The sequence below is a fragment of the Scyliorhinus canicula genome, chromosome 21, assembly GCF_902713615.1.
Source record: "Scyliorhinus canicula chromosome 21, sScyCan1.1, whole genome shotgun sequence".
NCBI classification, from domain to species: domain Eukaryota; kingdom Metazoa; phylum Chordata; class Chondrichthyes; order Carcharhiniformes; family Scyliorhinidae; genus Scyliorhinus; species Scyliorhinus canicula.
In genome coordinates, this window is record NC_052166.1 from 57,484,927 (window position 1) to 57,505,505 (window position 20,579).

At 46.2% G+C, this 20,579-nt stretch overlaps 1 protein-coding gene across 1 annotated transcript in view; it reads right to left on the bottom strand.

Moving 5' to 3' along the window:
- Nucleotides 1-16,049: 16,049 nt before the first annotated feature.
- fpgs (folylpolyglutamate synthase) overlaps nt 16,050-20,579 on the bottom strand; it is a 46,667-nt gene continuing 42,137 nt past the window's right edge. Inside the window, exon 16 of the mRNA XM_038781578.1 lies at nt 16,050-20,068. Within this exon, the coding sequence (XP_038637506.1) occupies nt 19,638-20,068 (431 nt within the window). The 3' untranslated portion in view covers nt 16,050-19,637. The remainder of the gene's footprint in view (nt 20,069-20,579) is intronic.

Sequence of the window (20,579 nt, forward strand, 5' to 3'; positions counted from 1 at the left end):
TCAAGCAAATTAAATAGTTTCTAAATATTTATAAAAGAAAAGTATTTTGCCATTTGAGATTAGTATTAAATATATACACAATCATTGTGTTCAGAAGAAACTATGCAAGCAGTCTATATTGGATCATACCATTGAATTGACGTATGGTTTAACCTCCACTGAATCAAGGAGCTGCTTTAACACTAAAATTAAGGTATTTTAATTTAATGTTGCTAAGCTCTTTGTGAACTGACATTGAGCTCAGTGCATCGAACTGATTAAAACATCATACCACACTGATATCAGGTTTTAAAATTTGGAAAACTGAAACATATACATCAGCGGCTTAAAAGGATAAATTACTTCAAGAGGTAATTAGATCTCATCAAACTTGAAAGTTTAAACCTGTAGATTAAGGAAAAGTAAATTATGGTGGTTGGATATGAATAGTATGGACAATATTTAATTCAATTTACAAATTACATAGAATGTTATTAGTGAAGACAAGAAAGAAAAATTAGCTAAGGAAAATGATATTAGGGTGACATAAGTGAAAATAAAAATGTACGGGAAAAGAAGTGTTTTTGTAAGCGCATAAATCAAGATGTCATGTCCAAAAGGCGTCATTATAAATTCTCATTTTGGTCACAAATTGTATTTGCTGACATTTTATGCACCACACAAACCTCCTTTCTCCTTTTTTAGCCTTCTATTTCTCTCCGCCCCCAATTTCAGCGCAAACAGGGATTCTCCGGCGTCAGCGACCGGAGAATCCCGCCCCTTTTTAAAAATGAAATTTTGTATTGATGCTAGCTATTAGCTATATTTTTGAAATGTTCTTTTTATTTCCACAAGTTTTTAAAAAAAAGATTTTTTATTGAAAATTTTTTACAAAATGTATAACAACAAACAGTAACAAACAACAATAAAACAACATAATAAGCCTAACACCCCCAAGACCGTAACAACGCATATATCGAGCCACCCCCCCCCCCCCCCCAAACCCGGTAAACAACAAGAGAACTTGAAAATAAATTAAATTAAGTAAACATAGTCAACACCCCCCCCCCCCCCCCCCCCCCCCCCCCGGGTTGCTGCTGCTGCTGACCTAGTTCCCTATCGTTGAGCCAGAAAGTCGAGGAAAGGCTGCCACCGCCTAAAGAACCCTTGTACTGATCCTCTCAGGGCAAATTTGACCTTCTCCAGCTTAATAAAACCCGCCATGTCATTGATCCAGGCCTCCACGCTTGGGGGTCTCGCATCCTTCCACTGTAGCAAGATCCTTCGCCGGGCTACTAGGGACGCAAAGGCCAAAACACTGGCCTCTCTCGCCTCCTGCACTCCCGGCTCCACCGCAACCCCAAAAATCGCGAGTCCCCAGCCTGGCTTGACCCTGGATCCTACCACCCTCGACACCGTCCTCGCCACCCCCTTCCAGAACTCCTCCAGTGCCAGGCATGCCCAGAACATATGGGCATGGGTATTTCCACAAGTTAAAGAGCACAATGAGATCACAAAACAAATACAAATGATCCTTTCTGGTTACACAAAAATGCCTTATCAATATTTCTGTACTTAAAAGAAAAGCCTTTATAAAAGTCACTCCATTTTATATATTTCATTTCGACTGATTAGATTTGTATCTTTTCAAAAGTTGAGGATTTGTGTGCCTTCTTTCCAACAAGTCTTTAAGTCAATTTTATTGAGATTTTTTTTAAAGTGCTAACTGCCTTTTTGACCCAGATGTATGTGTAAGGGAACAGTTAATTATCCCATCATCTGAAGCATTTTTATGAATACTTTTAATTTGCATAGTAACTTGATATCAACAGAATGGATTAAAAATCTGAGGACTGAGTGAAGCATGTACTTTTTAACTGTAGCATGTGTTGACCGTACAAAGATTTCAGTTGCCAGAATATTCATTCAAGCTATAGTACTACTGGCTGAAAAATCGTAAATATTCTGTTTATAAACTGTTTTGTTTTATAGAAGCTCTAATTCTATTTCTGTATGTATTTTCTGAAATTGCAAATGATTTAATGTCTTCGAAGAAGACAAGAGACAATTATTGATCTGTATCAGTCTTGTATAAGAGATATGTATTTTATTATTCTGTCAGTATTATAAAGTTTATTGTTAAATGTCTGGGAACATGAATTCCTCAGAATCATGTAAATGTTACATCCTATTAAATCATGTAAACCATTATTGAAACATTGTTCTATTTTTCAATGTAAAGGTTTGCTAAGGATTAAATAGCCTCATTAAAGTGCACCAGAAAATCAACTTAGAATTCCGACTTAAGCAAGTTTTATGCTTGTAATAAATTCATGTTGAAATTAAGTTAACACAAACATGGCTTTAAACTTCGTTAGTACATTGGTTTCAATTTGAAATTAGAGATGGCAGAACGTAAGAACTAGGAGCAGGAGTAGGCCTTCTGGCCCCTCGAGTCTGCTCCGCCATTCAACAAGATTATAGCTGATCTTTTTGTAGACTTAGCTTCACTTACCCACCCGCTCACCATAACCCTTAATTCCTTTACTGTTCAAAAATCTATCTTTTCCTTAAAAACATTCAACGAGGTAGCCTCAACTGCTTCACTGGGCAGGGAATTCCACAGGCACACAACCCTTTGGATGAAGAAGTCCCTAAATCTGCTCCCCCTTATCTTGAGGCTATGTTCCTAGTTTTAGTTTCACCCGCCAGGGGTAACGACCTCCCTGCTTCTATCGTATCTATTCCCTTCATAAATTTATCTTTTTAGAAGATCCCCCTCATTCTTCTAAATTCCAGTCTCTCATAAACCAATCCTCTCAACTCCAGAATCAACCTAGTGAATCTCCTCTGCACCCCCTCCAGTGTCAGTACATCCTTTCTCAAGTAAGGAGACCAAAACTGTACACAATACTCCAGGTGTGGCCTCATCAGCACTCAATACAGCTGCAACATAACCTTCCTGTTTTTAAACTTAATCCCTCCAGAAATGAAGGACAAAATTCCATTTGCCTTCTTAATTACCTGCTGCACTTGCAAACCAACTTTTAGCCATTCATGCACAAGAACACCCAGGTTCTTCTGCACAGCAGCATGCTGCATTTTTTTACCATTTAAATAATAGTCAATTCTGCTGTTATTCCTACGAAAATGGATGACCTCACATTTACCAACATTGTACTCCGTCTGCCAGACCCTTGCCCGCTCAAACTATCTATATCCTTCAGACTTTCTATGTCCTCTGGACACTGCTCTACCACTCACCTTAGTGTCATCTGTGAAATTTGGCACATTACACTTGGTCCCCAACTCCAAATCATCTATGTAAATTGTTAACAGTTGTGGTCCCGACACTGATCCTGAGGGACACCACTAGCCACTGATCACCAATCAGCAAAACACCCATTTGACCCCACTCTTTGCTTTCTGTTAGTTAACCACTCCCCTATCCATGCTAATACATTACACATAATGCCGGGCACCTTTATCTTATGCAGCAACCTTTCGTGCGGCACCTTGTCGAATGCGTTTTGGAAATCCAGATACACCACATCCACCAGTTCTCCATCATCGCATAATGTCTTCAATGAGTTCAAGTAAATTAATTAAACATGACCTGCCTTTCATGAACCCAGGCTGCATCTGCCCAGTGAGATAATTTCTATCCAGATGTCTCGCTATTTTAAAAAAAAATTAGAGTATCCAATTATTCTTTTTCCAATTTAGGGGCAATTTAGCATGGCCAAACCACGTAACCTCCACAACTTTGGGTTGTGGAGATGAAACCCACATGGACACGGGGAGAATTTGCAAACGCCACACACAGTGACCCAGGGCTGGGATCAAACCTGGGTCCTCAGTGCCATAAGCAGCAGTGCTGACCACTGCGCCAATCCACTATTTCTCCCTTGATGATAGATTCAAGCATTTTCCCCTCTACAGATGTTAAGCTAACCGGCCGATGGTTACCCACATTTTGTCTACCTCCTTTTTGTAAACAGTGGTATAACATTTGTTATTTTCCAATTTGCCAGAACTGCCCCAGAGACCAGCGAATTTTGGTAAATTACCACGAGCGCATTTGATATTTCCCTCGCCATCTCTTTTAGTACCCTGGGATGCCTTCCATCAATGCCAGGAGACTTGCCTACCTTTAGCCCCGTTAGCTTGCCCAACACTATATCTCCTTAGTGATAATTTTGTAGCTCCTCACCTGCCATAGCCTCCCTGCCATCGATTATTGGCATGTTATTTGTGTTTTCCACTGTGGAACAAATAGCCAATGCCAAAAATGTTGGCTTTTATTGATGTTTTGTGCCTACTTTCCCTACTTAGTTTCATGTAGTGTAGCCGGATTAAGAGCCTTTGCTTATGCCCCTGTATACCGGATTAGAAAACTGTGGAGGAAGTCTTTTGGTGGACTATATACCTAGTGATGTGTATTGTTGGGGGGAAAAAAAAAATATTTCTAAAAAGAATAGTGTACCTCAATATTATTTTACCCCAGTGAATATATAATAATTACACATTGGTAATGAATATTATTAAATTACACTTAAAACAGCAAGTCCAGGTATTCTTTTGTTTTTGATTTTCCCCTATGTGCAGTGCTCTGGAGTACTGCAGCAATATTGTCACAATATTTTATTCAAATAAACATCTTAAATAACACACTGCTGAGAATCTACCGTTCTGCCAGGAAATCTAGGAATGGTTGCCACCTCTTGAAGAACCCCTGCACTGACCCCCTGAGGGCAAATTTCACCCTCTCCAATTTAATAAACCCCGCCATATTGTTGACCCAGGCCTCCACGCTTGGGGGCCTCGCATCCTTCCACTGAAGAAGAATCCTCCGCCGGGCTACTAGGGACGCAAAGTCAGAACACCGGCCTCTTTCGCCTCCTGCACTCCCGGCTCCTCTGCAACTCCAAATATTACGAGCCCCCAGCCCGGTTTGACCCTGGATCCTACCACCCTCGACACCGTCCTTGCTACGCCCTGCCAAAATTGCCCCAGCACTGGGCATGCCCAGAACATATGGGCATAGCTTGCTGGGCTCCCTGAGCACCTAATACACCTGTCCTCATTCCCAAAAAACCGGCTCATCCTTGTCCCGGTCATGTGAGCCCTATGCAGCACCTTAAACTGTATGAGGCTAAGCCTCACACAAGAAGAGGAGGAGTTCACCCTTCCTAGGGTGTCCGCCCACGTCCCCTCCTCAATCTCCTTATCCAGCTCCTCCCATTTACCCTTCAGCTCCTCCACCGAGGCCTCGTCTATCTCCTGCATCACTTGGTACGTTGCTGAGTTCCCCCCTCTCCAACCCACACCCCCGAAAGCACCCTGTCCTGGACCCCACGTGGCGGCAACAGAGGGAACTCTGCCGCCTGACAAACGCCCTTACCTGCATGTACCTAAAGGTTTTCCCCGGGGGGAGCCCGAACTTCCCTTCCAGCTCACCGAGGCTTGCAAACTTCCTGTCTACGAACAGGTCCCTCAACCTCCTAACACCTGCCCAGTTCCAGCTCAGAAACCCGCCATCAATCCTCCCCGGGACAAACCGGTGGTTCCCCCGTATCGGGGATCCCATTGAGGTCCCCACCTCCCCCCTGTGCCGCCTCCATTGCCCCCAAATTTTGAGGGTAGCCGCCACCATCGGGCTCGTGGTATACCTCGGAGGGAGCGGCAACGGCGCCGTTACCAGCGCCTCCAGGCTCGTGCCCACACAGGACGCCATCTCCATCCTCTTCCATGCTGCCCCTTCCCTGTCCATCACCCACTTACGCACCATCGCTACATTGGCAGCCCAATAATGCCCACAGAGGTTGGGCAGTACCAGCCCCCCCCCATCTCTGCCCCGCTCCAGAAACACCCTTCTCACCCTCGGGGTCCCGTGCGCCCACACAAACCCCGTAATGCTCCTGTTAACCCGCCTGAAAAAGGCCTTCGGGATAAGGATGGGGAGGCACTGGAACAGGAACAGAAATCTCAGGAACACTGTCATCTTGACGGATTGCACCCTACCCGCCAGAGACAGCGGCAGCATATCCCACCTCTTAAACTCCTCCTCCATTTGCTCCACCAGCCTCGTGAGGTTAAGCTTATGCAAGGCCCCCCAGCACCTAGCCACCTGGACCCCCAAGTACATGAAGCTCCTCTCCGCCCTTTTTAATGGGAGCCTACCGATCCCCCCCCCCCTCCTGGTCTCCCAGGTGTACAACGAACAGCTCGCTCTTCCCCAAGTTGAGCTTGTATCCTGAGAAATCCCCAAATTCCCTAAGAATCCTCATCAACTCCGGCATCCCCCCACCGGGTCCGCCACATACAGCAATAGGTCGTCCACGTAGAGCGACACTCGGTGTTCCTCCCCACCTCGCACCAGCCCCCTCCAATTCCTCGACTCCCTCAATGCCATGGCCAGGGGTTCAATTGCCAGCGCAAAAAGCAGGGGGGGGACAAGGGACAAGCCTTGCACAAGAAGAGGAGGAGTTCACCCTTCCTAGGGTGTTCGCCCACATCCCCCCCCTCAATCTCCTCACCCAGCTCCTCCTATTTACCCTTCAGCTCCTCCACCGAGGCCTTGTCTACCTCCTGCATCACTTGGTACGTTGCTGAGATCCTCCCCTCTCCAACCCACACCCCCGGTCCAACGCCACCACTATCCCCGCCTCCCCCTCCACCGCCGGCATCATTATAACATTCAAAAGCCTCCGTATATTAGTGTTCAGCTGCCTCCCCTTCACGAACCCCGTTTGATCCTCGTGGATCACCTGCGGCACACAGTCCTCTATCCTCGTGGCTAAGATCTTTGCCAACAGCTTGGCGTCTACATTTAAGAGTGAGATCGGCCTGTACGACCCACTCTGCAGGGGACCCTTGTCCTGCTTAAGGATCAAGGAGATCAGCACCCGAGACATCGTTGGAGGCAGAGCTCCCCCTTCCCTTGCCTCGTTGAAGGCCCTAACCAACATGGGGCCCAGTAGGTCTGTGTACATTTTATAAAATTCAACCGGCGCCTTCCCTGACTGCATGCTCCCTATCCCTTTGACCAGCTCAACCGGCGTCCCGTCCCTCCACCTGTCCCTCCTCCACCCTCGGGAATCTCAACCGGTCCAAGAAGCGCCCCATCCCGCCCTCTTCTGCCGGGGGTTCGGACCGATAGAGCTCCTCATAAAAGTCCCTGAAGACCCCATTAATGTCTACCCCCCTTCGCACCACATTCTCTCCCCTATCCTTAACTCCACCAATCTCCCTGGCCGCATCCCGCTTACGAAGCTGGTGCGCCAGCATCCTGCTCGCCTTCTCACCATATTCATACACCGCTCCGTGTGCCTTCCTCCACTGAGCTTCCGCCTTTCTGGTGGTCAACAAGTCAAACTCAGCCTGGAGACTACGCCGCTCCCTCAGCAATCCCTCCTCCAGTGCCTCCGCGTATCTCCTGTCCACCCTCACTATCTCCCCCAGTCTCTCCCTCTCTCTGCTCTCCTCTCCCTGTGGGCTCGAATGGAGATCAACTCCCCCCCCCCCCCCTAACCACCGCCTTCAGCGCCTCCCAAACTGTCCCCACTCAGACCTACCCATTGTCAAAGGCCTCCAGGTACCTCTCGATACATCCTCGAACCCGCCCGCCCACCTCCTCGTCCGCCAGCAGCCCCACCTCTAAGTGCCAAAGTGGGCGCTGGTCCCTCTCCTCCCCCTGCTCGAGGTCCATCCAGTGCGGGGCATGGTCAGAAATACTGATCGCCGAATACTCAGCATCCTCCACCCTCACAATCAGCGCTCTACTCATAACGAAAAAATCAATCCGGGAATAGGCCTTGTGCACATGGGAGAAGTATGAAAATTCCCTCGGCCTTGCAAACCTCCATGGAGCCACCCCTCCCATCTGGTCCATAAACCCCCTCAACACCTTAGCCGCCGCTGGCCTCCTCCCTGTTTTAGATCTAGATCAATCCAGTGCTGGGTCCAGCACCGTATTGAAATCCCCCCCCATTATCAGACCCCCCGCTTCCAAATCTGGAATCCGGCCCAACATGCAACGCATGACACCCGCATCATCCCAATTCAGGGCATATACATTGACCAGCACCACCCGCTCCCCCTGCAGCTTACCGCTCACCATCACATACCTCCCACCACTGTCTGCCACCACATTCAATGCCTCGAACGACACCCTCTTCCCCACCAGGATCACTACCCCCCCCCCCGATTTTTTGCATCCAGCCCCGAATGAAACACCTGGCCTACCCATCCCTTCCTCAATCTAACCTGATCCGCCACCTTCAGGTGCATCTCCTGAAGCATAGCCACATCCACCTTCAGGTACGCAAACACGCAGGCCAGTTTGACCGGCCCATTCGGTTCCCTCATTCCAGGTTATCAGCAGGATCAGGGGGCTACCTGCCCCCTCCCCCGCCAACTAGCCATTGCCTTTCCTCAGCCCGCCACATGCCCGCGCCTCCCGTTCCCCACGGCGGCAGACCCCCATCCCGACCCCCTCCTCATACTCCAGCTCCTTCTCGGCCATTCCAGCAGAAACCCGGTACCCCCCCCCCCCCCCCACCCGCCAGCTAGGACCCCCCTAGCTGCGTTGCTCCCTCCATTGCACTCCCGCAAGTCAGCTGACTCTTGCTGACCCCGGCTACTCCTGCCACTCCTTCGACACCTCCCAGCGTGGGGCTTCCATTCCTCCCCAGTGTTCACCAGCAGGCTTTACTCCTCCCCCCCCCCCCCCCCCCCGGCTCTCAAGCGGGAAAAAGCCCGCACTTCCCAGCTCCGGTCCCGCCCCCTTCAACCCTTAGCGTGGGAAAAAGCCTGCGCTTTCCACCTGCCCGACCCCACCTCCCCTACAGCAGCTCCCTTTACCGGCCCGGACCCCTCGCGGGGTCCCAACCCCCCTCCACACTATCAACCCCCCTCCACACTATCAGCCCCCCACACTGCAGGTCTGCCCCCCTCCTCGAGCCCATCCAACAAACCCAAGCAGAAAACAGTGCCCCACCCGCCCTAAAAACAACAAAGAGCCAACATTGAACCGAGAACCCCCCCTCAAAATATAACACAATTGCATGCACAGCCCCTCAATTAGAGTCCAATTTCTCGGCCTGCACAAAGGCCCACGCCTCCTCCAGGGACTCGAAGTAAAAGTGCCGGTCCTTGCAGATGACCCACAAACGCGCCGGCTGCAGCAAGCCGAACTTCACTCCCTTCCTGTGCAGCACCGACTTTATCCGATTGTACCCAGCCCTCTTCTTTGCCACCTCCGCACTCCAGTCCTGATAGTTCCGCACCACCGCATTCTCCCACTTGCTGCTCCGCTCCTTCTTGGCCCACCTGAGCGCACACTCCCGGTCAGCGAACCGGTGGAACCGTATCAGCACCGCCCGCGGTGGCTCATTCGGCTTGGGTCTTCTTGCCAATATTCGATGGGCCCCGTCCAGCTCCAGGGGCCCCTGAAAGGACCCAGCTCCCATCAGCGAATTTAACATGATGGCCACATAGGCCCCCATGTCCGACCCCTCCAGCCCTTCCGGAAGGCCCAGGATCCGCAGAGTTTTCCGCCTCGACCGGTTCTCCATCTCCTCGAACCTCTCCTGCCATTTTTTATGGAGCGCCTCGTGCATCTCCACCTTCACTGCGAGGCCTAAGGTCTCGTCCTCTCTTTCAGAGGCCTTTTGCCGGATCTCTCGAATCGCCACCCCCAAGGCCGTCCGGGTCTCCATCAGCTTATCCATTGAAGCCTTCAATGGCTCCAGCAGCTCCCCTTTAAGCTCCCTGAAGCAGCACTGGAGAGTCTCCTGCTGCTCCTGTGCCCACTGCCTCCTGGTCTCCGCCCGCCGCCATCTTGTGCTTCTTCCCTCGCTTCTGCATTGGCGCTGCAACCACTTTCTTACTCGCCCCACTCCTGGTCCAGGCCATATACTGCCGGGGAAATGTTGCTGGCTCCTTCCCACGTCAGGAACTGTCGGAAAAGTACCGCTGGGGGCCCTAAAAAGAGCCCAAACGTCCGGTCCTGGCGGGAGCTGCCGAACGTGCGACTTAGCTCCGCATAGCCGCAACCGGAAGTCGCGATAGCAGAGACTTAGCTCAAGGAAGGGCAGGACTGAGTATTAAATATTCCTACATGTAAGATGTTCAGAAAAGATAGGAAAGGAAAAGCAGGAGGGGTGGTAGTATTGGTTACTGGTGTTTAAAAAAGAGGATGCCCCAGAGGGTTCAAGAATCAATTTGGCTATAGACTGATGTAGTCTATAGATTGCTAACTAGTAGGAAAGATATAGAGAAACAAATCTGCAGATAAATTAGAGAGAGATGCAAACATTATAGAGTAATTATATAAAATGTCACCACAGTTCCATAGGTTGCTCTCCCCTTTGAGCGCTGACCGGTGATGATTTAACCTGATGGTGGTCACAATACCTCAGGTGAGGGGAAAGATTGAGAAGCGGGGCTTTCATCTCAGCCGGTACAGAATTGAAACAGTGCTGTTGGCATCGCTCCGCATCACAAAACAGCCGTCCAGCTAACTGACCCCCATCGAGGAGTCAGAGAGGTCTCCAGCACAGAAAAGGCCCTATGGGCCATCGTGTCTGATCCAGTCAAAAACAACCAACTAAGTATTATAATCCCATTTTCCAGTTCTTGGCCTAGCCTTGTCTGCCTTGACATCGCAAGTGCACATCTCAATACTTCTCAAATGTTGGGAGGGTCTCTGCCTCCACCCTTTCAGACAGTGAATCCCAGACTACTTGGCCAGTGTAAAAGGTGGAGAGGGACAAATGTCCTTCGATTGTGTTCAGGAAAATTTTCTACAGTACTGTGTGCCCAGCCCAACAAGAAAGGGTGCACAGTTGGACCTGGTTCTTGGAAATGTGGTGAACAAAGTAGACCATATCAGTGGGGGAATGTTTAGGAGATAGTGACTATTGTATTGGAAGATTTAAGATTGTAAAAAAGGATAGTTAGCAATCCAGAATAATAATTATCTGGGGGAGAATGGACTTCAATAGGGTTAAGAACAAAGTTGGGCTGGCTAGGCTGGAATGAAAGGTTGGCAGGAAAAACTGGATCTGAACAATGGGTTACCTGAGAAAAACTAAATCGTTCGTCCACAGTCAAGACATGTGCCCTCTGAGGCAAAGAGCAGAAAACTCCAGAGCTACCTGGATGAAATAGATGGAAATTGGGATAAAGAAAATGTGCTTATGACAGCTGTCAGGTAGAAAATACAATTGAGAACCAAGAAGAATACAGAAGGTTCAAAGGGGAGGTGGAAAAGCAGATTACAGAAAAAAGACTAGTGGCCAACGTAAAAGGGAATCCCAAAGTCTTCTGTAGGCATATAAATAATAAAAGGATGTCAAAAAGAGTAGGGCTGGCTAAGGATCTAAATGGGAATCTACACACGGAGGTAGGGAGCATAGCTGAGATACCAAATGAATACTTTGCATCTGTCTTTATCAAGTAGGTTACTTATGACAACGTTCAAATGGGATGAATCCAAGGATATTGAAGGAAATGAGTGTGGAAATTGCAGGGGCATTGGTCATAATCTTTCAGTCTTCCCTAGATTTGGGATAGGTGCCAGCGGACAGAATTGCAGAAATTACATCCTTGTTTAAACTTCAGTGGCAAGCTTCTGGAAACAATTATTCAGGATACGATTAGTCACCTAAAAGAATGTCAGTTGATTGGCAAGAACCAGCATGGATTTGGATAGGTGAATTACGTTTAACTAATTTGCTGAGTTTTTGAAGAGATAATGAGGGTAATGATAATGCTGGTGACGTGGTGTACATCGGCTTTGATACAGTACCACGCAACAGACTTGAGAAAAGTTATAGCTCCGCTCATGGAATAAAAGGGATAGTAGCAACGTGAATAGTAAAAAGAGTGTAATGGTCAATGAATATTTTTCACAAGAAGAATGTTGTGGAGTTTTGCTTTCCTTGATGTACATTAATGGTCCAAATCTTGGTGTGCAGCTGCCGGTTTCAAAGTTTGCGGATTACATGAAACTTGGACACATTGTAAATTGTGAGGACAATGTAGGACTTTTGCAAATTGGTGGTGGGCAGATAGGTGGCAGATGAAGTTCAATGTGGAGAAGTACAGGGTACATTTTGGGGTACAATTCTTATGGGATGCAGGAGCAGAGGGACCTGGGTGTCCAAGTGCATAGATCATTGAAGATAGGATTGGTAGAGTGAGCAGTTAATAAAGCATATGGTATTCTGACATAGAGTACAAGAGCGAGGTGGTTATCCTGAACTTATACAAGACACTAGTTAGTCCTCACTAGTAACTCCTGTCTGTGTGGAGTTTGCACATTCTCCCTGTGTCCACGTGGGTCTCACCCCCAGAACTCAAAGATGTGCAGGGTAGATGAATTGGCCGCACTAAATTGTCCCTTGAAAAAATATATAGTATGTATACAAAGTAGCAAAGATTAGTGGGAGACTAGGAAATCTTCAGTGGGCAACAGAAAGCTACTAAAAAGCTATAAAGAGTAGATAGATTATGAGAGTAAACTTGATCAGAATATAAAAAGATAGTAAAAGTTTCTACAAATATATAAAACAACAAAGAGTGGCGAAGGTAAATATTGGTCCTTTAGAGGATGAGAAGGGAGATTTAATAATGGGAGATGAGGAAATGGCTGAGGAACTGAACAGGTTTTTTGGGTCGGTCTTCACCGTGGCAGACAAATAACATGCCAGTGACTGATGGAAATAAGGCTATGACAGGTGAGGACCTTGAGATGATTAGTGATGGGCAAGCTAATGGGGCTAACGGTAGACAAGTCTCCTGGCCCTGATGGAATGCATCCCAGAGTGCTTAAAGAGATGGCTAGGGAAATTGCAGATGCACTAGTGATAATTTACCAAAATTCACTAGACTCTGGGGCGGTCCTGGCGGATTGGAAATTAGCAAACGTGACACCACTGTTTACAAAAGGCAGCAGGCAGAAAGTGGGTAATTATAGGCCAGTTAGCTTAACTTCGGTAGTAGGGAAGATGCTGGAATCTATCATCAAGGAAGAAATTGCGATGCATCTGGATGGAAATTGTCCCATTAGGCAGACGCAGCATGGGTTCATAAAGGGCAGGTCGTGCCTAACTAATTTAGTGGAATTTTTGAGGACATTACCAGTGTGGTAGCTAACGGGGAGCCAATGGATGTCGTATATCTGGATTTCCAGAAAGCTTTTGACAAGGTGCCACACAAAAGATTGCTGCATAAGATAAAAATGGATGGCATTAAGGGTAAAGTAGTAGCATGGATAGAAGATTGGTTAATTAATAGAAAGCAGAGTGGGGATTAATGGGTGTTTCTCTGGTTGGCAATCAGCTAGCTAGTGGTGTCCCTTAGGGATCAGTGTTGGACCCACAATTTACATAGATGATTTGGAGTTGGGGACCAAGTGCAATGTGTCCAAGTTTGCAGACGACACTAAGGTGAGTGGTAAAGCAAAAAGTGCAGAGGATACTGGAAGTCTGCAGAGGGATTTGGATAGGTTAAGTGAATGGGCTAGGGTCTGGCAGATGGAATACAATGTTGACAAATGTGAGGTTATCCGTTTTGGTCTGAATAATAGCAAAAGGGATTATTTAAATGATAAAATATTAAAGCATGCCGCTGTGCAGAGACCTGGGTGTGCTAATGCATGAGTCAAAAAAAGTTGGTTTACAGGTGCAACAGATGATGAAGGTGGCAAATGGGAGTTTTGTCTTTCATTCCTAGGGGGATGGAGTTTAAGACTACAATTGTATAAGGTGTTAGTGAGGCCACATCTGGAGTATTGTGTTCAGTTTTGGTCCCCTTATCTGGGAAAGGACGTCCTGGCACTGGAGGGTGTGCAGAGGAGATTCACTAGGTTAATCCCAGAGCTGAAGGGGTTGGATTGTGAGGAGGTTGAGTAGACTGGGACTATACTCGTTGGAATTTAGAAGGATGAGGGGGGATCTTATAGAAACATATAAAATTATGAAGAGAATAGATAGGATAGATGCGGGCAGGTTGTTTCCACTGGTGGGTGAAAGCAGAACTAGGGGCATAGCCTCAAAATAAGGTGAAGTGGATTTAGGGCTGAGTTTAGGAGGAACTTCTTCACCCAAAGGGTTGTGAATCTATGGAACTTCTTCACCCAAAGGGTTGTGAATCTATGGAATTCCTTGCCCAGTGAAGCAGTTGAGGCTCCTTCATTATATGTTTTTAAGATAAAGATAGAGTCTTTTGAAGAATAAAGGGATTAAGGGTTATGGTGTTCAGGCCGGAAAGTAGAGCTGAGTCCAAGAAAGATCAGCCATGATGTCATTGAATGGCGGAGCAGACTCGAGGGGCCAGATGGCCTACTCCTGTTCTTAGTTCTTATGTGTGCTGGGATTTTAAAAATATTAACCAATAATCATACAAAATTGAATAACAAATTACTTTAAAATGGGATCAATACTCTGATGAGCTTACCGACAGCTGGTCGGCTGACTGATCTGTAACTGTGTTACTGCTCATGTACTGTTGATTCAATTTCTCAGACAGCATGTTCGACCACATTGGGAACGTACAGGCTCACTGTCACTTTAATGACAATGAACAGTGTTGAAAATAATGAATGAATGAAAATCGCTTATTTCACGAGTAGGCTTCAATGAAGTTACTGTGAAAAGCCCCTAGTCGCCACATTCCGGCGCCTGTCCGGGGAGGCTGGCATGGGAATCGAACCGTGCTGCTGGCCTGCTTTAAAAGCCAGCGATTTAGCTCAGTGATAATCTATCAGAACAAATGCCCTGGTAACTTCTCAGGTTTGTATACGTTGTTTTATACTTCTTTGCCGTTGAATTCAGGGTCTTATTTCTGGCTAGATGTTACAAGTCATGAGGACGTGGCAGTTTTCATAGAATGGTAGCTGGAGACATAGTACAGTAAAATACATGCAATAAGGATTCCCAGTAAGTGTTCTATGAACATACCTTGGGGTTAATGGTAATAAACTAGTTTAGAGCATCACCACCACAAGTGAATCCTGTAAACCAACACCGTTCATTTACCCATTTCTGACCTGTATTTAGTAATAAGTGCAGTTCTCAAGCACGAGGTGACTTTCTTGTTCTCTCTTTCATCTTCCAAGGGCCAGGATTTATGGCCAACATAGATCACCCATCTCAGGTCTGGTGGAGGAAAGGACTTGAGGCACAGTCTAGCACATCCAATTGAAGCCAAATAAAATTTTAAGCAATTCCCTGGCACTTTCCCTCCAGTACAGCTGGCTCCAGCCCCATCAATAGTGCCAAAAAAATGGACAGTAATGGGTGTAAATAATTTGTATTTATATTCTAAGGCATTTAAAATTTTGATGCAAAGTAAGGAGATATTATGGCAGATGACCAAGCTTGGTCAAACTTGTAGGTTTTAAGGAATATCTTAAAGGGCGAAAGTGAGATTTAGGTAAAGAATGGGACTTTAGGTTGCTGCAGGCAGTCAGGCATGGTGGAGCAATTAAAATCAAGTGTGCGCAAGAGGCCAGAACTGACACTGGAACAGAGTTAGGCAATATTCAAATGTGGGTATCTTTGGTGTATTGAGGGTGGCACAGTGGTTGGTACTGGTGCCTCACAGCACTGAGGACCTGGGTTCAAACCGGGCCTCTGACCATGTGGAGTTTGCACATTCTCCCAGTGTGTGCGTGGGTCTCACCCCCACAACCCAAAGATGTGCAGGGTAGGTGGATTGGCCATGCTAAATTGCCCCTTAATTGGAAAAAAAAAATGAGTGGGTACTCTAAATGTATTTTTTTTAAAAATGTTTGCAGTACTGCAAGGGGTTAGAGGTTACAGCTTCAGGATGGTCAAAGACATGGGGGGGGGGGGTTTGTTGTGTTAACAATGAGGAGGATTTTAAAATCCAAACTTACTCAACCACTGAACGTCAACAAACCTGGGGATGAATCCATAGAATCCCTACAGGATTAAACAGGGCGGCTGAAGTTAGCAAGTTAACCCAGGACCACAGTATTCTTGCAGTATTAAACAAAGATCCACTCAATGCAACGTATGTACTGATTTAAGGCAACGCAGGAAAAAAATAAGTCCTTTAATGCATATTTCACAAATAGTGCAGTAAAATAACTTACAATAAATTGATTTATTTTTTGAGTTATTTAGTTTGTAATCATTCATACCGATTAGGTTACAGGCACCATTTCAAGTTACCAATCTGATAATGCATTAAACTTGTTGATTCATTTGGATCAACTCAGTGGAAACTAGAATCATTACTTAAAGTAAAAATGTAAAAATAAATTAAACGTCTTCTTTTAAAAACACACTGAGCAGATATGTTTCCTGAATAAGTTCTTCATCTCACTGTTCGAATTTCAAAACAAAAGAAATGCACGAGAAATTGGAAGGAAACGGACAACCCTGCTTGTGAGATTCTTAGTGGAAGACTAGATCAGTCTTAATTGTCATTTAATACATTTTTTAAAAAAGAAAATGCTTGCAGCACTTAAAATCACCACTCCTTTCCCACCACCACTTCCTATTCTTGCATGTTGATCATTCAAACTAGACCCACCCAGAATAGACATTTCGAGAGAGGTTTTTTTTTTAGTGGCATCACTCAATTCATATCACTGTAACAGAACTTTTGAAAGCCATCTCAAATATCTATTCAAAGCTTGTTTTTAGATTGGCAACTGTTGAAGTTCAAAAGCAACAAACCACAGGAACAGCCGGATGTGGAAATTCAGGGCGACGCAGCTGTTCGGAGATCACCATTTCTGCGAGTTCATGATTTTATTTTCATGGCAATGAACAATCGTGATGGCTGTGGCATTAAATCAAGGCAGCACACACTGGCAGATCCACATACGTACTTGTGAATCAGCTCCGTACAAACGACCAAATGGACCGTTCACATTTAATATGTGCAAAAAAAATGTTGCTGAAATTCCCTGTTCGCAAATACTTCATTCCAGTCTTTTCTTCTTTTATTCTGGAGAAGGTGGGCTTGTTCTCTTTAGAACAGTGGAGATTAAGGGAAGAATTAATAGAGGGGTTCAACATTCTGACAGGGTTTGTGAGGGCAAATAAGGGAAAACTGTTTCACTGGCTGGAGGGTTGATAACCAGAGGACACAGTTAAAATAATTAGCAACAGAACCACAGGAAAAGTTGGAATTTTTATTGGAAAGTGAGTTGTGATGCTCTCTGCCTCTTTACTCAGAGTGGTTAGGGTGTGGAATGGACTGCCTGCTGTGATAGTGAAGTCGTACACTTTAGGAACTTTCAAGCGGTTATTGGATAGGCACATGGAGCACACCACAATGACAGGCAGTGGGATAGCTTGATCTTGGTTTCGGACAATGCTCGGCACAACATCGAGGGCCAAAGGGCCTGTTCTGTGCTGTACTGTTCTATGTTACATGTGAGAAACGGATTGGTTATCTTCCCAAAAAAAATGTATAATCTAGTTAAGAGAGACTCAATCTTCCTTATAATTGGTACATGTTGCATGGAAAAATAATGGGCAATACGGCTTGTAATTGGTTAAGCAGATTTCACGCGGACAGCTGGAACATGGGGGCCGTGCTTTTTTTTTTCTTGAAGCAATTTACCATCACCCTTTCTCAGTGAATCTGACAGATCAGTCGCAGCAGTTTCATATCCAATGAAGTATAAAATGGGGGCTGTTTTCACATTAGATGTTTTGACAGCTGTTCTTAAATGGTTTCCTGTTCATTTTGAACAATAGCTATTTAGAATTACTCACTAAAGCTGCTAGTCTTTAGAAGGAAGTAACATCTCCATCAGCAGCCAGTGACAACCCATAGGTTTGATACAGTTCACTTGTGAGTAAAGCATCCGCAGCAGCTACTTATTCCAGAGATCAGATCATAAACTTTCAGCTACGTGGACCCTTTCATTCCATTAACGATATTAATTCTCAAATCACCAGAATGACTATGAGCCTCAACTCAAGGCTGCCTGACGGTCGGCTACGATACGAATTGCAGTTCCTCTGCTAGGTGTCTCCTCTATTTCCCAGTTTTTTGTGAGAAAGGATATAGGCCTTCTCTTGTTACATCCCAACAGTCCATTGTACAGTAAGGAATCAGAGATTGGAGTTTGCACACAGTTACCCTAATGGGAGGGGAAACTAAAACTGGACCACATTCTGAGTCAGGAGGCTCTTGTTAAAATACAAAAGAAACATGAAACCAAACCCAACATCACCATTAGCGAGCTCTGGCAACAATCAAAAGATGGTGGTTGGCACTGCCGCACGCATGCGTGCGCACACACACACACACACACACACACACACACAGTACAGCATGCTCTGTCTCAGGAGGATTGGCGCTGAGAACATGCAATTTTACAAAAGGAAAAGAAAAGTGTCTTCTTTAAGTACATGGAAACGTAGGCTCTTCCTTTTCTTAAAAAATAATTCATGTTTTTTTCCCGAATAGATCATGTAGCTCCACATTACCAGTGAAAGATTCACGGTAATCATCTCAGGTTCCCAGCCTACCACTAAATGGTGCACAAGAGCAATCTTTGGCGACTTGCCTTCCAATCGCCCACCCATTTCGTTGCTGACCTCGTGTCACACCATAATCACTTCGACATCAGTGTCCTGTCACACTGGCCATGTTGGGTTCACACGAGCACACTCTGCTGCAGCCTGCTGGCGATCTATTTTGTTTATTCGTTCATGGGATGGCTAGACCAGCTTTGACTGACCAATCCCAATTGCCCGAGAGAGAGAGGTGGTGGTGATGACATACCTCCCTGAACCACTGTAAGTCCTCGTGATGTAGGTGCACCCATTGTGCTGTTAGGGAGGGAAGGAGTTCCAGGCTTTTTTGGACCCGGTGACAGTGAAGGAATGGCAATTTCAGTTCCAAGTCAGGAAAGTGTGGCTTGTAGGAGAACATGCAGGTGGTGTTCCCATGCATCTGCTGCCCTGGTCCTCCTAGATGGTAGAAGTCAGAGGTTTGGAAGGTGCAGTTGAAGGGAGCCTTGGTGGGTTTCTGACTATACAATGGTGAGGGATATATTTATTTTCATCTATTTGTCTTAATTTTTAATACCCCCCCCGCAAAGCCAAGAGAAGCAGTCCAACTCCCTCTCATACTGACTTCCGATTACTGCCTTATTATTAAGGGTGTAGTAGTCCACAGAATGAATGGAAGATAGAAAAATCAGAGGTCAATTTGTCTCAAATCATCTTGTGCAACTATTCTCACCGCAGCAGTGGCAAAGGGCATGTGCCACTTCACTAAACTTTCCAGTTAGCTTTTAAGATCCATAAAAATTAAGACTTTTGCTTTTAAATAATTAATGTGCAAAAATTTAATCAATACACGCTATTAGGCTTAAAAGCCTGATCTACACTCCATACGCAAAACCTACCTGAAAAATCTATGTCCTGGGATTATCCCCATGACAGGCATCTACCTGCTAGTGAAATGAAAGGCAAGATTCCACTCCGTCAATACTGTCAACACAGCTTTTGTGTTAACTCTTTTACGTCAAGGTACTTGGTATTTGAACATAGTTGCGTACAACAGATAATGTCCCAGACCTAGAAACCATTTGCCTCACCTCTCCTGATCCTGAGAGCAAGGTCTGGGAAAAAAAAAAAGAAAATCAGATTTTACTGAGACAAGGATTGGTCCAGATGTTTCAGGCACCCGCCCACAAGATGAATGCTTCCCGTGATCAGGACCTGTACGGTCGAAGCTTCCTTCAGTGTTGCAGCTCCCGCCAGATGTGCATTGAGTGGATTAGCCGACGAGAGCTGGAGATCAGGGTCGCGCCCCTGCGTTATCCACTGCAGGGCATTGTTGATGCAAGGGAAGACAAGCGCACGGGTGGCGACCTGCTCGCGATCTGGTTCGTGCAGCAGCAGCAGCATTTCCTCATCCAAATCATCCTTCTTCACTAATGTGGTCGGGCCCTCTAGGGTACTGTCCACCAGGTTCCATAAATTGTCACGCCTCACTTCTGTAAGTTTACACCAGGCACAATGGTTGTCAAGGCAACGGCCCAGCATGTTCTCCAGAGTCACCGTGTAATTTTTCTGGTCTGCGAAAACAAAATCTTGCGTGTCAAACCTAAATCAACATGGTAGTTCTCCTGCAAACCCTTTTGTGCTCATCTAAATAAAAGGATGCCAGAGTTTGCAAAAGCCACACACAACGCCAGGGTCTCATACTGAAGAGGGGAACGGGTACAGAGCACTGCACTGCGATGAACGACTGGTTAATTTTATTTTGGTGGGTTAGATACTGGGAACAAAGTTGTTGTCCTCTAAATGAGATCACTGGAATGTTAGTGTGCCTCGGGGTTGTTTGAGAGGACACAACGTGGGGTTAATGTCTCCTCCAGTAATCTAACACTGTTACAATATAGTGAATTGGCAGCGACCAAGATGATGCCTTGGGCAACACAGTGGCACAGGGGTTAGCACGGCTGCCTCACAGCTCCAAGTTCCCGGGTTCAATTCGGGCCTCGGGCCACTATCTGTGCGGAGTCTGCACGTTCTCCCAGTGTCTGCGTGGGTTTGCTCCGGGTGCTCTGGTTTACTCCCACAATT